The sequence below is a fragment of the Drosophila tropicalis genome, unplaced genomic scaffold (genome assembly GCF_018151085.1).
Source record: "Drosophila tropicalis isolate 14030-0801.00 unplaced genomic scaffold, ASM1815108v1 contig_859, whole genome shotgun sequence".
NCBI classification, from domain to species: domain Eukaryota; kingdom Metazoa; phylum Arthropoda; class Insecta; order Diptera; family Drosophilidae; genus Drosophila; species Drosophila tropicalis.
This window is the reverse complement of record NW_027173353.1, coordinates 934,127-950,634: the sequence shown is the minus strand read 5'-3', so window position 1 is coordinate 950,634 and position 16,508 is coordinate 934,127. Positions and strand designations below refer to the sequence as shown.

Genomic DNA, 16,508 nt, shown 5'->3' with positions numbered 1-16,508 from the left:
TCGATTGGGTCCCACACTTGCAGCAAAAGGAGGAATCCGATGATGAGAACTTTGCGTTGAGCGAAAACTGGACATTCCAACGAAACATTCGACGCTGGTCGCGCATAGGGGAAATGGGCTTGGAGCTGCCACCGCCGGGTCTGTTGAATGTGGAGAAGACGGAGAGTTCATCCAAAGAGTCCAGTCCGGATCGGTTTGAGGATGATAGCTATGCGGTAGGTGGCACTGGCATCACTCTCATGATTCCTGGCTGCAGCAAGGCAGCTGGTGGCACAGACGATGGTTCCGATGGCGGGGCAGCGGCCCGTTTAAGGCGAACTGGCAGTGAACGGTTTAAGGATAGCGCAAAGGCATTCCTGCGTCGAGTCGAGTCCATTAAATCACGTCGCCGCAAGCGTCAGAATCGTGAGAATGTCGTAATAAGTGGGCCCCAGGTGCTGGATCTGTCTCAGTTCGGCCAGCGTAGCAGCCTGCGAAAACCGGATGCAGTCTACTCCACACCTCCCTCACCCTCCGCTCTCAGTCCCATGCACACATTCCCCAAGGCTCCGTTCTTTGGCAATGAGCTGAAGGTGCCCAGCAATAGCGAGAATTTCCTAAGTCCCAATCGTGCCAGCCCGAAACGTACACCGACCACTCCACGATCGATGCGTACCAGTCCCCTGCATTTCTTCTCGAGTCCCATGACCCAGTTGAAGGAGGGCAAGTCGGACGACTCCTCTTCCTACTACAGCGACAGCCAGGAGTCCTCAACAGGGGGCAAACTATCACTCCGGAAACCCTCGAAGGCACGACGATTCCTGCAGCGCTCAGGCAAAGTCGATGACATTGGCGCCCACTCGGACTCGGAGTGCCATCAGGGACGCAAATTGCTCATCAAGGATGCCAACAGCAATACCACCGAGGTCAAAGTCAAGAAACTAACCCGTGGTGGTTCTCTTAATCTGGGCAAGGACCCAAAGAAACGCGATGGTTTCCGTTCGTCCTCATTCCGTTCGCGAAGTACCACCCGTAAGGAACAGAAGAATGACGAGGGCGATCAGGGTGGTGGCGGCAGCAGCTCGAAACGACAACCAGTCGTCCGCTGGCACAGTTTTCAAATGGAGGAACGACCCAATATGATATTCCGCAAGTGTTTCTCCAAGAAAATCGAGCCACAACAAGAGGATGCTGGCATCCCGTTTGCCGCCATGTCGGCTGGCCAACTTCAAATCATTCGCAAGCTGGCTCTGGTCACCCTCACCGGCTACATGGAACGCTATTGCCCCACCCACCGCTCGGGCTGGAACTGGGAGCTACCGAAATTTATTAAGAAAATCAAAATGCCCGACTACAAGGACAAGAAGGTGTTTGGTGTGCCCCTGCTGCTGATCCTCCAGCGCAGCGGCCAGACTCTGCCCGTAGCTGTGCGTGCTGCCCTCCGTTGGCTGCAGCTGAACGCTCTGGATCAGGTGGGCATCTTCCGCAAGAGCGGTGGCAAATCGCGCATCATTAAACTACGCGAACAGATCGAGGTGACCGAGTCGACGGCCGAGTGCATGGATGTGTTTGACTTGCAGCAGGCTTACGATGTGGCCGACATGTTGAAACAGTATTTCCGCGAATTGCCCGAATCCCTGCTAACCACCAAGATGTCGGAGACATTTGTGGCCATTTTTCAGCGTAAGTAACGAGAGAAATATGATTTAAAAAGTTCGTTTTAAGTACTTTCCCTTGTTCGTTGTAGATTTGCCAGTTGAAGTGCGTCTGGATGCCATCCAGTGTGCCGTATTGCTGTTGCCCGATGAGAATCGAGAAATCCTTTATGTATTGCTCGAGTTCCTAACCATTGTGGCCGCCAACTCGCAACTGAATCAAATGACAAGCAATAATTTGGGAGTTTGTCTGGCCCAGTCCATTTTCCATTCTTCCATTGCCACGGGATCGGCTTCGGTGTCGGCCTCACCGCGTCGCAAGGGCAAAGGCTCTGGCATGCCTGACATGAAAGAACTGGCCGAGGCAAAGGCTTCTCACGAGTGTCTGTCCTTTATGATCGATCACTACAAACCAATTTACACGGCCGCGAAGGAAAAGCTGGGCAAGTGTAACTTTGGCTACATGGAGGAGTCGAAGCCAGTGCCCCTTGAGGCGCTTGGCGAGGGCATGCAGTTCCACAATTGGCGGGGCTATCTCTATGAATGCACCAGCGCCACCATTAAAGAGGGGCGGGAAAAGTAAGTCGCTACACAGAACAAAAAGTTTCGGCCTTACTTAAATGACTTTTAATTTCTTTCAGGACTCGTGGATGGTTCTCCATAACTTCGCTAAATGACAGCAATGTGGACATTGCCTACAAGAAGGTGGGCGATGGTCATCCACTGCGTCTTTGGCGATGTTCCACAGAGATAGAGGGTCCACCCTGTGAAGTGCTTGGCTACATAATTAAACAGCGCGCCTCGTGGGATGCCAATCTGTTGCAGTGTCAGACGGTGAAGAAGCTAGATGATCGCACGGAAATCTATCAATATGCTTTAGATGGTCAGCTCACTTCAGACTTTTGTGTCCTACGGTTAGTAAATTATGTCAAATCTTTTATTTGCTAGGCATTTTCAAATTAATCACGTTTTCTTCTTCTAGTTCATGGCAAACGGATTTGCCGCGCGGTGCCTGCGTTATAGTGGAGACCTCCATTGACCATGCCAAGGCCAAGCCGCTTTTTGGAGCTGTGCGTGGCGTCGTTCTGGCCTCGCGTTATCTCATTGAGCCTTGTGGCAGTGGCAGATCCCGTGTAATGCATCTGGCAAGAGTTGATGTCAAGTAAGTTTACCCTCAACCCCTCGATTTGATGATCACATTTGTTAATTATTTGCCTACTTTTAGGGGCAAGACACCTGAATGGTACAACAAAAACTATGGACACATTTGCTCGCACTACTTATCGCGCATACGTTTGGCCTTTAAGCATGTGGCCGATGGACCTGAGAGTAAGGTCTAAATCAACCTCGACCTTTGAATTGGAAATCTTCTCCTATTTTTTGGATATTCGTTGTATTATATATGTAATCGTTGAAGCATTTATGTGAAAGAGAAAAAGAAAACCTCCACCAATTATGACCTAAACAGAAACCTTGGACCACAATGAGCTTAAGTGGAAAAAATGCAGAAAAAGAGAGACAGACAGGGAAAGAGAGATAGAGAGAGAGAGAGTGAAAGATGATGATCATGATATATAAGTATATATCTATTTTTGTAAATACTTAGTTACGAAAGAATACCCCATACGCCTTTTTTATACAACCTTCAAATACGTTTTCGGTTTTAAATTTAACTATAGCTTATTGTATTATATTTTTACATGGTCCTAACTTATGCATACGATACTTTGACTTTACGATATGAAATCTAACATTCAAAATACTCAACACATAAATATCACAAAATATATATATACCTAAATTTATATCTATATCTATATATATACATATATAAACACATATTATGATTTCTTGCTAAAGTCTATGTTTACGTTCTATAATTATATCTTTAATGTTAATTAGTTTGTAGTCTCCGCAATTTATGTAAAATTGAGAAATATGGCAAATATGTCTAGAAAACGGGACGAAAGGCAAAAATCAGCAACCTTAAAAATGTGTAAAGCAAATTCAACTAGTCAAATTCTATAAATTTAAGTTAATCTACTAACCCACATACACTCAACAATATAAGAGAAACGGAAATATTTGTCTACGGATTAAATTAAATGATAATGATCGGATGGATCGATGCATTATCGATGTGTGTGTTTGAATAAGCCAATCAATATGATATGAAATCGGAATTCTAATTGTTAGTCTCGATAAATTGTGGATATAAATGTATATGTATGTTTATGTTTGTATGACACGAATTGATTTCACTACTTCGATTCGATTCGATTAAGTTATATCTGTATGTCTGTGTATTTGTCTATCTATACATATATATATATATTTAAATGTATATATATTTATATATATATACCTGAATCTGAAGTAAATACTAATGGCAAATGCAGAGGAACACACTAACCAACCGAAATCGGTGTATACAAGCCAAGCATTAAGTAATACATAAACCATAAAGCAAAAACAATAAAACTACATACAAATCATATTATGAAATGAAAAATGTATCCTTAAATTTGTATTATTTTAAAAAGGTTAAAAGAAAATTCAATCTTTAGTTTTCAGTTTGTCAATAAACTAGTAAGTGTTACAGATCTTTGATCTTTTTCAGGTCCTGGTAAAATTGGTTGAGAATATTAAAGATTTCCAAATATGGCTGAAAACTGGCACTTAAAAAGGGTCGAGAATTTTATCTCAGTTAACAATAAACTTAGGACAGAGTTCAGCTGAATGACAAATGATGATTTCAAATATCCTTTTGACCGTTTTTTGCTCGCACCCTTAGGACTATTACTCGTCCCTTAGCACTGTTACTCGCACCCTTAGGACTTTTACTCGCACCCTTAGCACTATTACTCGCACCCTTAGCACTATTACTCGCACCCTTAGCACTTTTTGCCAGAAAGTGTAGCACAGTGGCGCTAAATAATGGGACATTAGCAAACACCGGTATTTTTTATCAGTGTTGTTAAATGTATAATTGTTTGCCGCGTTCTTTGAACTTTAATTTAAAACAGAACAACTGCTTTGCAAATAAATTAAATGTATTTATTATTTTAAATACTTGCTTGTATTATTTAAATGACTTAGTTTCATGTAATATTTTGTTTTCTGTCTCTAGCTCAGCGATTCGGTCAATTGGCTATACATTTGCTTTTCCTTACAACAGAAAGTCTATAAAGAAACTAATAAACTAAGCTTACATTATTTGCGCTGAAGTTTAGTAGAAAAAAATTGTTTTCTATTTGTCTAACTTTTTTTTTTTTTAGCCAGGTATTTAAGCTGTTTCAAAAATATCATCTCTTAAAAAAAAACAGAGATAATAGTTTATGGAAAAATTTTAGCAATAAATACATATATTTAAAATTTTAATGTCGTTTTAAGCTTAGCAAAACTACATCTAGGGGTAGATCTACATAAGTGTTTCTCAAAATTCACGCCCACAGAAAATTGTTTTGATTTCTCTATTTTCACACTCATTTGTAAGGTATTGTGTACCATTGATTAAGTGCCTCAACTTGTTGTTAATGTCACTTTTAACTGCTTATATAAGTATATGCAGAGTTAACTGTTTTAACGTGTGGCAATTAGCAATTCACCTGCATATATATAGCACGGTAAGTAAGTAAAACCAGTTTGTCGCATTCAACCATTTAAACGGACAATTTTCAATAATGGCGTCTTGTTGCTCTCTAATTGACTGGCCGCCGCCCAGTTGGCTCATATATGTAGATACATACATATGTATGTATATGTGCGAATGTATGTATGTATGTATGTATGATAAATGGACAGTACACGAAATGCCGAAAGAAGGAGAAAAATTATAAACCATTGCAACTCTGTAGATGGTTAACACATGTTAAGTACAAGCGTCCGCTAATTGTGCCCAAGCTACCAAACTGACTGACCCCAAAAAGAAAAGCTTATGTGACACACACACACACACACTTAGAGACTCATACACACCCGTGAGCACATGCGACAAACATTAAAAGTCCATTAAAAAATTATGTTAGCTCTAGCGTGTGTGTTGGAGCTCCTGTCTGAGTGTAAAAGTGTGAGTGTTTGTGTGTGTGAGCGAGTCCAGACCCAGGCAAGAGGCAACCTTATAGTCGGCCTAGTTGGCTATAACTATGCCTATATTTAGAGTGCAAGAAATGGCTGCTGCTGCCAGCAGTCAAGCAATGCATAATTGTAATTGCAAATTGCCATGTTGCCCACATGCAGCGACACAGCAGCAACAGCAATGCAACTGTCCAACGTATTGATTGCATTAATTAATTAATTTGTGACTTAATTTCATGGGCTTGCGGCAATCAGAGTACGGCGGCCAAACACGCACCACTGCCTAAATGTATTAATATTGTGGCAACAGCAACAAACACCAGCAAAATGCAACTGCAACTGCAACAGCAACAGCAGCAGCAACAACAACAACAACAACTAGCTTGACTGGGACTGTTTCATTGATGCCCTGCACGTGTGTGTATTTGTCTTGTTATTAATTGAAATTTAATGGCACAAAATATTTTTATTTATTTATTCCGACTGCAATTGCATTTAAGCGCACTTCCTGTGCCCCTGGCACTCACCTATCCATCTATCCATCCACCCACACACACACAGTGCAAATGTCGGCTAGCATTTAACATCAAAAAGAGAGCCTCAGCCTCACACCAACAAATGCGAGTTCTTTTCTCGCTGCTGCTGCCCGCGAGCCTGTAATTGATTTCACTTAAAAATTAAATAATGCATGCGGTTTTTACTGCAAAATGGATTTCGCAAATACCATTTCAGTTCATTCTGCATGCTCACAGATTTTCAGCGACACTCCACTCCTCTCAGCCCCACAGAGGCAACTACTCATCATCGTACCTCCTGGCCTGGCCTGGCATCGCCTGGCCTCTGTGTCACATAATTGCAAGCGTCCTCTTTGAGCGTTAAATTAAATATGAAAATTAATATCAACATAATTGAAATGGCAATGCAGACGCAACGCAACGCAACGCAACGCAATGGCCGGGGCCATGGCACAAACAACCAACCGACCAGCCAACCAACCAGCCAGCCAGACACTGGCCCAAACCGTATGTAATTGATGAAATTATTTAAGAATTATTTCACAAATGCACCGTGACAATTATGTGGGCCTCCACTACACTGCACGAAAAGCCATAGACCCATGCAATTTTGCTGCAATGCCAATTGCCAATTGCTCGAACATTCGAGCTAAATTCTGACAGTGTGGAATATTAAAAAGCAAAAATGTTATTTAAACGCAGTGTGTAATTAATTATGTGCCATGCCCCACCCCCCACCGACCCATACACCGTGTCATCATCACAACATAACCCAATTAACCCATTCTACATATGCGAATAGTGGTATTTATGCACATATATATACATACACGGTATAGAGATATGCGTATATCACATGCCACATAGTTTCAACAATAAATTAATGAAGGGAAAACAATTATCGTAAATAGCAGGCAACAGTCATTGGCATCTGACAGGTTGAAATTGGCAACAAGTTTGCCAATAGACATATCAAAAAAAAAAAAAAAAAAAAAAAAGGTTTCGAGAATTTGTAACTCACCAAAAAAAGAAGAGAGATCTGAAATTGGAATTTAAAAAAAAAACGAAGCAATTAATTTAGATATAAATAAGTTGTTTTTAAATATTATTTGATAAGAAATCGGATTTAAAAATCTTCAGTTTAATTAAGAAACTGAAAATCTTGTAAATTTTAATAAACTTAAGGGTAGATAATCACCACAAATCTATTAGGAATGCATTCCAGTGGTTTATTTACCAAATTCTAGTCCTTGTCGATTAACATAGAGTGAAATATTTGGCTTTTGGAAGGTCATTTACAAACCTGAGGTAAAACATCTTTTCCACATTAAAAAAAACATCAATTAACAACAAAAAGGATCAGACTGAACGTATAAGCAACTTCTATAACGATAACCTAACAAATAGCACATCCTGATAGTCCTTGGATGAGTTAAGATTTCGAGGACTGCTTTCGTTAGTTTGCACCTTCTATTTATTGTTCATTTAAATCCAAAAGTCTTAATAATAAATTAAACTTATTCAGTTGAAGCAGCACATACAAATATAAGATTAACATTTTCTTTCTTTCTAAACATTTCTTTACAGGATTATGCATTTATTTTTCAAGGATTATCGAAGTTTAGGGTACTCCAACACAATATTTACAATATTTTCAATCCATTAGAAGAAAAAAGGTTCAGGTATGAGTTAATAAAATAAATATGCTTAGGTATTAGAGATTATTTTGGCCACATTAAACGCTCTAATAATAATATAAATGTTTTGGCCAAAACATGTTACGAATCTGCGATTAATGACTATTTTTGAAAAGCATTTATGAATGCATTTTATTTTTTCACATTTGACAAACTCAATCTTAATAATTAAAGAAATAATCATTTGAAAATAAAATAAAACAAATTACAATTCCATTAATTTCTTCATATATGTATACCTATCTAACCAATTCCAGATAAATTTACATTTATAAATAATTGCAATATTTTGCTGACATTTGCTTTCAAAATTCATGAGAATAAACGACAACGACATTGTCAACCAGACAAGGCATAAATGGAAGGCCAACAACTAAGCAAAGCCAAAGAAAAAAAAAGAAAATCACCAATAACCAGACAAGACAAGAAAATTAAACGAAATAAAAGGGTAAAGAAAGGTCCGACAATATTATGATGAAGTCGTTTTTGGGTTTGATTAATTAACAATTTGTATTTATGCATTTTTTTGCTTGGCTTGGCCATAAAGTAATTACATTAACTGTTTTAGGAACACTTGCAGTTAATAAGCAAAAACGAATATAAGAAAAAGCTGTTGCTGCCCTTTGCTCCAAAGTTCTTTGCGGCAGCAATTAAAATATGCTTACATGTAAACAGACAGAACTACTATATGTATGTATATATATATATACTTGTACTTTTCCCAGACTTCTTCGTCTAAAATCATTGTGTGCTGCTTCATCGTGATAGTGCTTTTTGATACCCTTACAAAAAGGGTTAGTTTATTTCGAAACCCATCGACTTTATGTGTTTTATGGGTATATAGTTCTTTTAACTATCTAAAAGCTTAATCAAATTAATGGAAAACCTTGCATAAATAGTTGCTTATGACCCAAGGAAACAGTCTAAACAGTTTGAGAAGAAAAATTAATATAACAAACTCGACAAATAATTAACCAAAACTATGCTTATTTATAATTCTCTCAATTTTTGTACTATTCCAAAAAGTCATGTCTTCTTTTGCATTCAGGAAATCTTTTAACATTAGTAAAACTTACTAAACTTCATAATTTTATCAAGTTTCCAATATATTGATTATAATTTAAGGTACAAAACTTGACGATAGAAAGTTTAGTTTTTGTAAAATATATAAAACATTTTTCATGTTTTTTAATCCTTGCCTCAAAATTACTAATTTCTGACTTGTTATTTCATTCTCATCAACAATTTTCTAATATAACAAATTTGTGTTAAAATTTAAATACATTTTTATATAATAAGATACATTTGTTTAATTAAATTTGACAAGAAACAATTTCCTTATGATTTATCATTTTAAAGGGTATTTGAATATTGTCTTGATTAGAGTTTAACATGATTTTCTTTGATTTTTGTTGTCGTTGTCATTTTTAGTTTGTGCATTGTTTTCTTTCTATATATACATACATACGTGTATATATCGTTTTGTTCAGTTCTGTAATTTCGTCTTAAAAAATATTTAGAGACCTTCTCGAATGTCGGCATCGAGCACATTTGGCAATAGTTTGTCAACAAGAACGAAAGAAACACTGCTGAGAAATTGCAAGCTAATCAGCGGCACGTCAAACGCCTACGCAAAAATGCGCCACAAAACAGATAAAGCAGGGGTATGGGGAGGGGGTGGGATGGAAGTGGGGGGCAGCCCACCAAGGGAGCGGGCACTTCAGGGCTCTGTTCTGGGAAGCAACTAAGAACGGGGAACAAGGCGCGTCTCGTCGAGTCGCGGCAATGAAAGACAGAAGAAGAAGTTGGCGTTGCGACAAATTTTTACAGTGCCCTCCGCCCTGGCCTGTTGCTGCTGCCGTCCATGGTTCATTTTGTTTGTCGTTGCTCGTTTTGCGTGCGCACTTTTAATTGCAATTGAATTTTAATTACTGCCTTGTCAGCAAAGAATGTTGCAGTCAGTCGTTTAAGTGCCGACAGCAGCAGCCAGCTATAGCAAGGAATAAGAACTGGAACAGGAGCAACAGCAGCCGCCGCTGGCAACAGTTGCTGTCTGTGTCTCTGAGCCTGGACTCAATGGCTAAATGTTCTGTATGTGTGTGTCTGTGTGTATGTGTCTGAATTGGAGCCGTCTGCCACAGCCAGTTGATTCACTTTGCTCTGCTCTTTGACGTATTTACAACTTTGTCGCAGCAGCAATTAAATGAGCAGAGCAACACAGGGCCGCCGGCAATCATTCGATTCGCCTTCATTAATCAGCAGCTATAAATGTGATGAGCTGATAAGTTCATTCCTGATGAATCCATTTACGATCTGATATAGTCTCCATACACACACATATAGGCATATATGAAAAGCCTAATGAGAAAGTTTTCTGCAATTATGCTGACCCCTTCAACTGGGGCCTTGGCTCCCTTATGATTTAAGTTCATTGGCTTATCTTTAGTTAATTAATAGTCATTTAATTTTAGTTTGTAAACCAATATCTATCAATGTCTATCTACACTGGCTACTGTCCATCAGAGGCAGTAAAATGATATTCTTGCCTCTCTCTTTACGCTTTTCTCTATTTTTGGTTTCCAATTTATAGTCGAGGCGAAATAAATTTGTATTAATTTTGTGTAACCTTTTGGCATGGCAATTAAAATCAAAATCAAATGGTTTTATTAATGCATTTGGAAATATTTAAAGATTTTCCGTCCCCCACTTCGAAATTCACCCTCCGGTTGAATGGAAAACAAGATTTATGCATTGTGTGTGCGACCATTTATCTAAAATTATATTGAAGCCACTTCAAGGCATTTCCCTCCCAACACGGCTCCTTCCCACCAAACGGGAGGCCCTATGTGAAGGCGCAGGTGCACATATGGAAAGGGAAGGGCGCTAAAATACACAGCATAAATGAGTGGGTGACACTGCGGGACATTTTTGTAGTTTCTGTAGGTGGCCGGGGGTGGGTGGAGAGAGAGAGAGAGAGAGGAGGGAACACACAACTTCACCAATCAACAACAAAAATAACTAAATGTCAAACAGAACTCATGCAACAATTTATTTAAAATATCTCAACCTCATCAAATTTAAGTTAACAAACACACACGCACACACACACACACACACACACACAGAGCATTACGACAGAAAAAAACTACGAGGGCCGTGGCAAAGGCAAAATGAAATGAAAACGAAAATGAAAATTCAATTTTCCACCTAAACGCAGACACCGCATCAATTTTGAGAATGCCTTTTGCCAGAGCAATATAAACGATTTGTTGTGTTAGACGAAGGATGGATGGTTGAGTTGAGTTGAGTTGAGTTAGGTTGGTGGAGGGGGAGGTAGAGACAGGAGGAGGAGGAGACATGAGAAGGCAAGAGGCAGTATTAGCACTCAAAACGGCAGCCAAGAAGTCAACAGAGCAACGTTGTCGATGCTAAAGAGATGCAGGCGGTTGGCACAGACAACCATTTCGACTTGGACTCGCCTTTTGGTTGCTGTCAACGACAAGCCCCAAGCTAAAGTGAAGAAGATGCCATACGGCTGGCTGGCTGGCTGGCTGGCTGACTGCCTGGCAAATGCCCCGATTCCAAATGCAGACAATTAAAATGACTTTGTGGTGGAAGAGGTACGTGTGTCTGTGTGTGTGTGTGTTTGTGTGTGGGAGCACACACGTACATTTGTATGTATGTATATACACCTTGGAATCTATTTCTCTTATTTTACCTATGGCCAAATAATCTTCAACTTTGATTTACACATCAATTTTATTTTTGATCGATCATTCAGAAGAAGAGTTCACTAAAACATTTAATTAGTTTTTATTGACCATTAAGATTCCAATCATGATTACCGCATACAACACTCAACATACACACGCACACACACACAGTAGCTGAAAACTGCTATGCACACCCACCCAACGGGGTACCCCATCCCCTTTTTACATCCCTCTCTATCCATCCATCTATCCAACCGACAACTTTCTACAATCGTTATTTATACTCACTCTATAGAGTTTATTACTTTTTGAAAAGAGAATTTTATGGTTTTTTGGCCTCAGAGCATCGAAATATTTATGATATTTACAACAAAAGACGCAAAATCGAGGAAAAATTTTTAACTAAAATCGAAATAAAAACATACAAATTAATTAAAGCCAATAAACAAAAATAAGAAGACAGAGAGAGAGAAAGAGAGAGGGCAAGCGGGTGAGCGGGGGGGAGCATAAATGTGGCCATAGCCCCAGCCACGACACCATTAATGGGGGCGCCCTACGCACTGCTGAGTTTATGGCCACCGCCGCATCCATCCATCGAGTCGATTCGAGTCCATCCATTCGCCTGCCAGACAGTATAGACAGTATTTGGTGTGTGTGTGTGTGTGTTGAGTGATCATGGTAGTAGTAAGTAGCTTGGCATGCACTTCGCTGCCAATTTAATGGCATTTTTACAACTTGAAAGATTCGTGCCTGCCATGCCGTTTTGAGCGATGATATTGCTCCTCTCTCTCTCTCTCTCTCTCTCTCGCCGGGGGAGACACCACTAAATGCATACGAAATGCAGCGCAACGAATGTCATTAGAACATAAAAATGATATTAATTGCAGGCAACAGAAAGAGACACAGAGAGAGAGAGAGATGACTCCGATGCAATGGAAATGTCAGCATTATTATGATGATGGAATGGCCAGAATGGCTCTACATCTTGCCCCCCTCTCTGCCCATTCTTTGTCTCTGCTGGCTTTGATGGTGACAATCTCACATAGCTCCAAGATAAATAATAATAAAAAAAATTAAAAATAAATTAACACCTAGTAAAAGATGCAGGCAGATGCAACAGCAGCATCAGCAGCATTGCCACTTGGATCGCTGTTTGGATGCAGCACGCAGACAGTTCGAAAATAGCACAAAAGCAATTAAAAACATAACGACACACACACACCCCTGTTCATCTCATGCGATCCCCATCTCAAAGTTAACCCCGTCTATCCACTGCGCCTCTGGACCAACGCCTCTCTCATTCTCATTCACATTCACATTTCCATTCCCACTCCCGTTTGTCATAAAAATATGTTCGCCTATATTGAATTTAACAAGCGCAACATAATGCAACGAAACGTCGCCATCTCTCTCTCTCTCTCTCTCTCTTTCACCGCCCCTTCCTCTGCCTTCTCCTGCACCACAACTGTTTCGCGCACAGATCAAAGGCTGTTGCCTGCCATCTAAATGGGTGGACCAAAAAATGCCTGCCCCCGTTGATAATAATGACGATGATGCTAATGCAGTTGACATTTTATGTGACCAAAAGAATGCCACTCGCAAGCCAGCAGCCCGAGAAGCCATCAACTAATGTGGAACTCCCGACCAATAATAATTAAATGCACAAATATTTCAAATTAATTAACTACTCAAATGGCATAATCAAGTCAAAATATTTTTGTCGAGTGCCTGAAATGATTGAAATCGTCCAAAGCTAAATTCTTTCTTGTCTTATGCACTGATTACAACAGGTCACAGGTTATTTCACACTTTAGAAGGTTTTAATTTAATTGGGCTTAGAATTTGAAACTAATCATGAGGTCAGCTAAAGGGTTTAGTTCCTCGATAAAATAAAAGTCTTCAATTGCCATGAGATTATCGGTTGTAGTTTACTGACAGTTGACTTTTGAGGCTATAGCTCTCCTCGTTTGGAAGTCATTTGGGCTCAGAGTGTTGATTATTAAAGTGCCTTATATTTTTAGTTAGAGTAATGTATTTATAAACTTAAACATCACCTTTAATGGACTCTAAGAGCAAAGCTGTCAATTGTTGATGCAATTGAAAAATCCTCTTTATAAGTTAATTGAAATGCCTCAAAAGTGATGGATATAGCAAATGAGCGGCTGCTAATGTCAATTAAAAGAGATCTAAAGCACTTCCCAAGCTAAATTTGGAGACTCGGGAGTGATAGAATTTTATAAATAAGATCCAATATATTCTTGTGTTTTTGAATATTTCTCTAAATTCTCAATTCATTTTATGATAGAAAAGTCTAAGAGAAAGTATTGAAAGTTATAATGAATTAATCTGTTCACTGTCAGTCATTGAAGTCTTGGAAAGATGTTAAAAATCGACCGAATTAATTTATAGATAATTCACTTAACACTTCTTACTATGATTAAAATTACTTTTCCTCCTTATACTATGCATTTGAGATTGGCAAAAAGTCTGCGAACATTTGATGTGAAGGTATTTTCAATGAGCAACGTTTACTTTATATCTGCATACAATACGAAAGCAAAATCGATTCTATGACGGGTGTGGGGTATAGGTAAAACTGATTTGCATAAATTATGATATTGATTCAAATTAGGTATGGATTGTCACTTGCGTATATATGCCTGCCTATACATAATTGAGCATTCTATATATAGTAGTTACTTTGACAGCGAGAGACGAATATATATCCTTTGCAGTAATAACAAAGAATAGAGGACAAAATCAAATGCTTAGTAAAGGATTTTCCTTGGAACGACAATGACACAATGTTGTATATTTCATTGAATCAATTATCGCTGGACATGGCATAATAATTACTGTCTGCCCATGTCCACCTTCAATAGACATGCACTTACACAAACAAGGTCGCTCCGAGCAACAAACGCCCATAAAGGAACAATTGAGGTGAGGCAGAGGGATTACGATTGCAAACTAAGTAGTTTGGGGCCAGTCAACCCATTATCCTGGCCTTGTTGCTTAACCAGCTGAAGCCTCAAGTAAGCCAGCTGAAGCAAAATCAAATAAGAGTCACAGCAAGCGAATGGCAGAAAGAGCAAGAATGATTCAGAGATGCCGTAAGAGAGAGTGAGGGAGAGAGAGAGAGGTAGAAAGTTCAAGCGTGAGCAAAAGAGAGAATGCATTTCGAAACCGAAAAGCTATAAAACAAATTTCGCCCATATAAAAGTAAAATAATGAAGTGAAAATGGCAACAATGTGATTACACACAGTGACAGAGCAAAGCCATAATGAATTGTTGTTAGAACGAGAGAGAATACGAGAGAGAGAGAAAGAGAGAGCGAGAAATCGCACTGCAAAGAGACAGAGAACAATTAAAAGCGAGAGTATCTGCGTCTGCGCTTTGCTAAATGTTGCTAGCAACATGTTGCCAATGGCTAACTTGTTGGATGCACAACAAACCGTTTCATTTTATTGTTGTTGCTGCTGCTGCCCCTTAAACTCTTCATGAGATTCCAATTCATCAATAACAACAGCAGTCAATCTCTCAAAAAGTTCAGCTAACTGAAAGAATGTTGAAATGTTTTTCATTTGAATTCAATCAGTTTAAATCATCATCAAAAGGCAAGCATATTAATTGTGTTGCCCCATAATGAAGTCATGCCACAATGTGCCACAGTTCATAATGTGCTCTCATTACAAAAGTACAAATACAAACAACAGCAACAACAACCTAGGCAACGCAGCTGTGGCACACACTTGATGGCAACATTACGACGAGTTAAATTGCTTGTAATGATGATGGCAACGCACACACACACACACACACACACACACAACACATATACATTGGGTTAAATAGGGCTAAATGCGCCCAATCACTCGGCCCGTCTGTCTGTGAATGACAGTGGGTGCCCAGGGTATGGATTTGGTTATGGGGGCGCCCCAGCAAATGTCAGACAACATTTATCCATTTGTAGCTGGACATTGGGGAACACATAGACGTTCGATATGGATATGACTTTGTATCCATGTGTATGTGTGTCTCTCTCTCGGTGTGTGTGTGTGCATCTAATGGATAGCTCGATTGTATTTTATCGCATATGAAATTGTTTTTCCAATTTAATATCGTAGTTTCTCAGCCAAAAAGTTTCCGTTTTTTTGGCCTCTCGGGGGGATTTGCCTTTGTTCAACTATGTTTTTCCATGTGAGTGTGTGGAAAAGTTTCGAGCAGGCCAGGAGTGCTACATCACAATGAAGACTCAATTACAGTTTTAGTTTTACTTCTCAACTTGAACAGGCACAAGTACAAATACGTAAAAAAAATCAAATTCCTTATCTAGATACTTCATTTTAGCCACATTTAGCAGGAACCTACAACTGCCGTATTACATTTTTTTTTTTCGTGTTGTTATTTTGTTAGTCAACCCATTCACCGAAATGGCCAACAATCGTCTAATGCCTGACGGGCAATTCATTGAAGAAGATATGGATGGAGAGGATCTAATTGCCAGGGAAATGGACATAGATGATGACGATGACTCCGAATCGGATGGCTTGCGTGTAATGAGATTGAATAATCCACAAGTGGCCATGCTGCTGGATGCTCCACATGAGCCGCCATTCAATTTACATCACATGCTGGGACCTGTGGCTATGCCAGCCAGGCCACGTAAGAAGCGTAGCTTCTTAACCGTTGCCAGGCCCTTTCACATCCAGCCCGAGATGTGTGCCCTAGTTGCCAACGGTTGGCAAGCTATGCAGCATCTCCAACCGGAGATGCGTCGCGAATATTTTGCCAACTATATGTACGAAAACATGAATAGCAAAAACTATCCAAATGGTGAGGGTTTGCCTAAACATTGGGGACAATTTTGA

At 39.6% G+C, this 16,508-nt stretch overlaps 2 protein-coding genes across 5 annotated transcripts in view; both read left to right on the top strand.

The window, feature by feature from the left end:
- Positions 1-4,129, top strand: part of cv-c (crossveinless c) — a 101,171-nt gene extending 97,042 nt beyond the window's left edge. For all 4 annotated transcript variants that reach the window (XM_068297986.1, XM_068297983.1, XM_068297984.1 and 1 more), the window contains 5 exons: positions 24-1,662; positions 1,727-2,213; positions 2,276-2,548; positions 2,617-2,796; positions 2,860-4,129. In XM_068297986.1, the coding sequence (XP_068154087.1) occupies positions 24-1,662; positions 1,727-2,213; positions 2,276-2,548; positions 2,617-2,796; positions 2,860-2,974 (2,694 nt within the window). In that variant the 3' untranslated portion in view covers positions 2,975-4,129. The remainder of the gene's footprint in view (positions 1-23; positions 1,663-1,726; positions 2,214-2,275; positions 2,549-2,616; positions 2,797-2,859) is intronic.
- Positions 4,130-16,070: 11,941 nt separating this feature from the next.
- On the top strand, positions 16,071-16,508 carry soti (scotti). Its single transcript, XM_068296449.1, has one exon. The coding sequence runs from the start codon at positions 16,071-16,073 to the stop codon at positions 16,506-16,508; it is 438 nt and encodes a 145-aa protein (XP_068152550.1).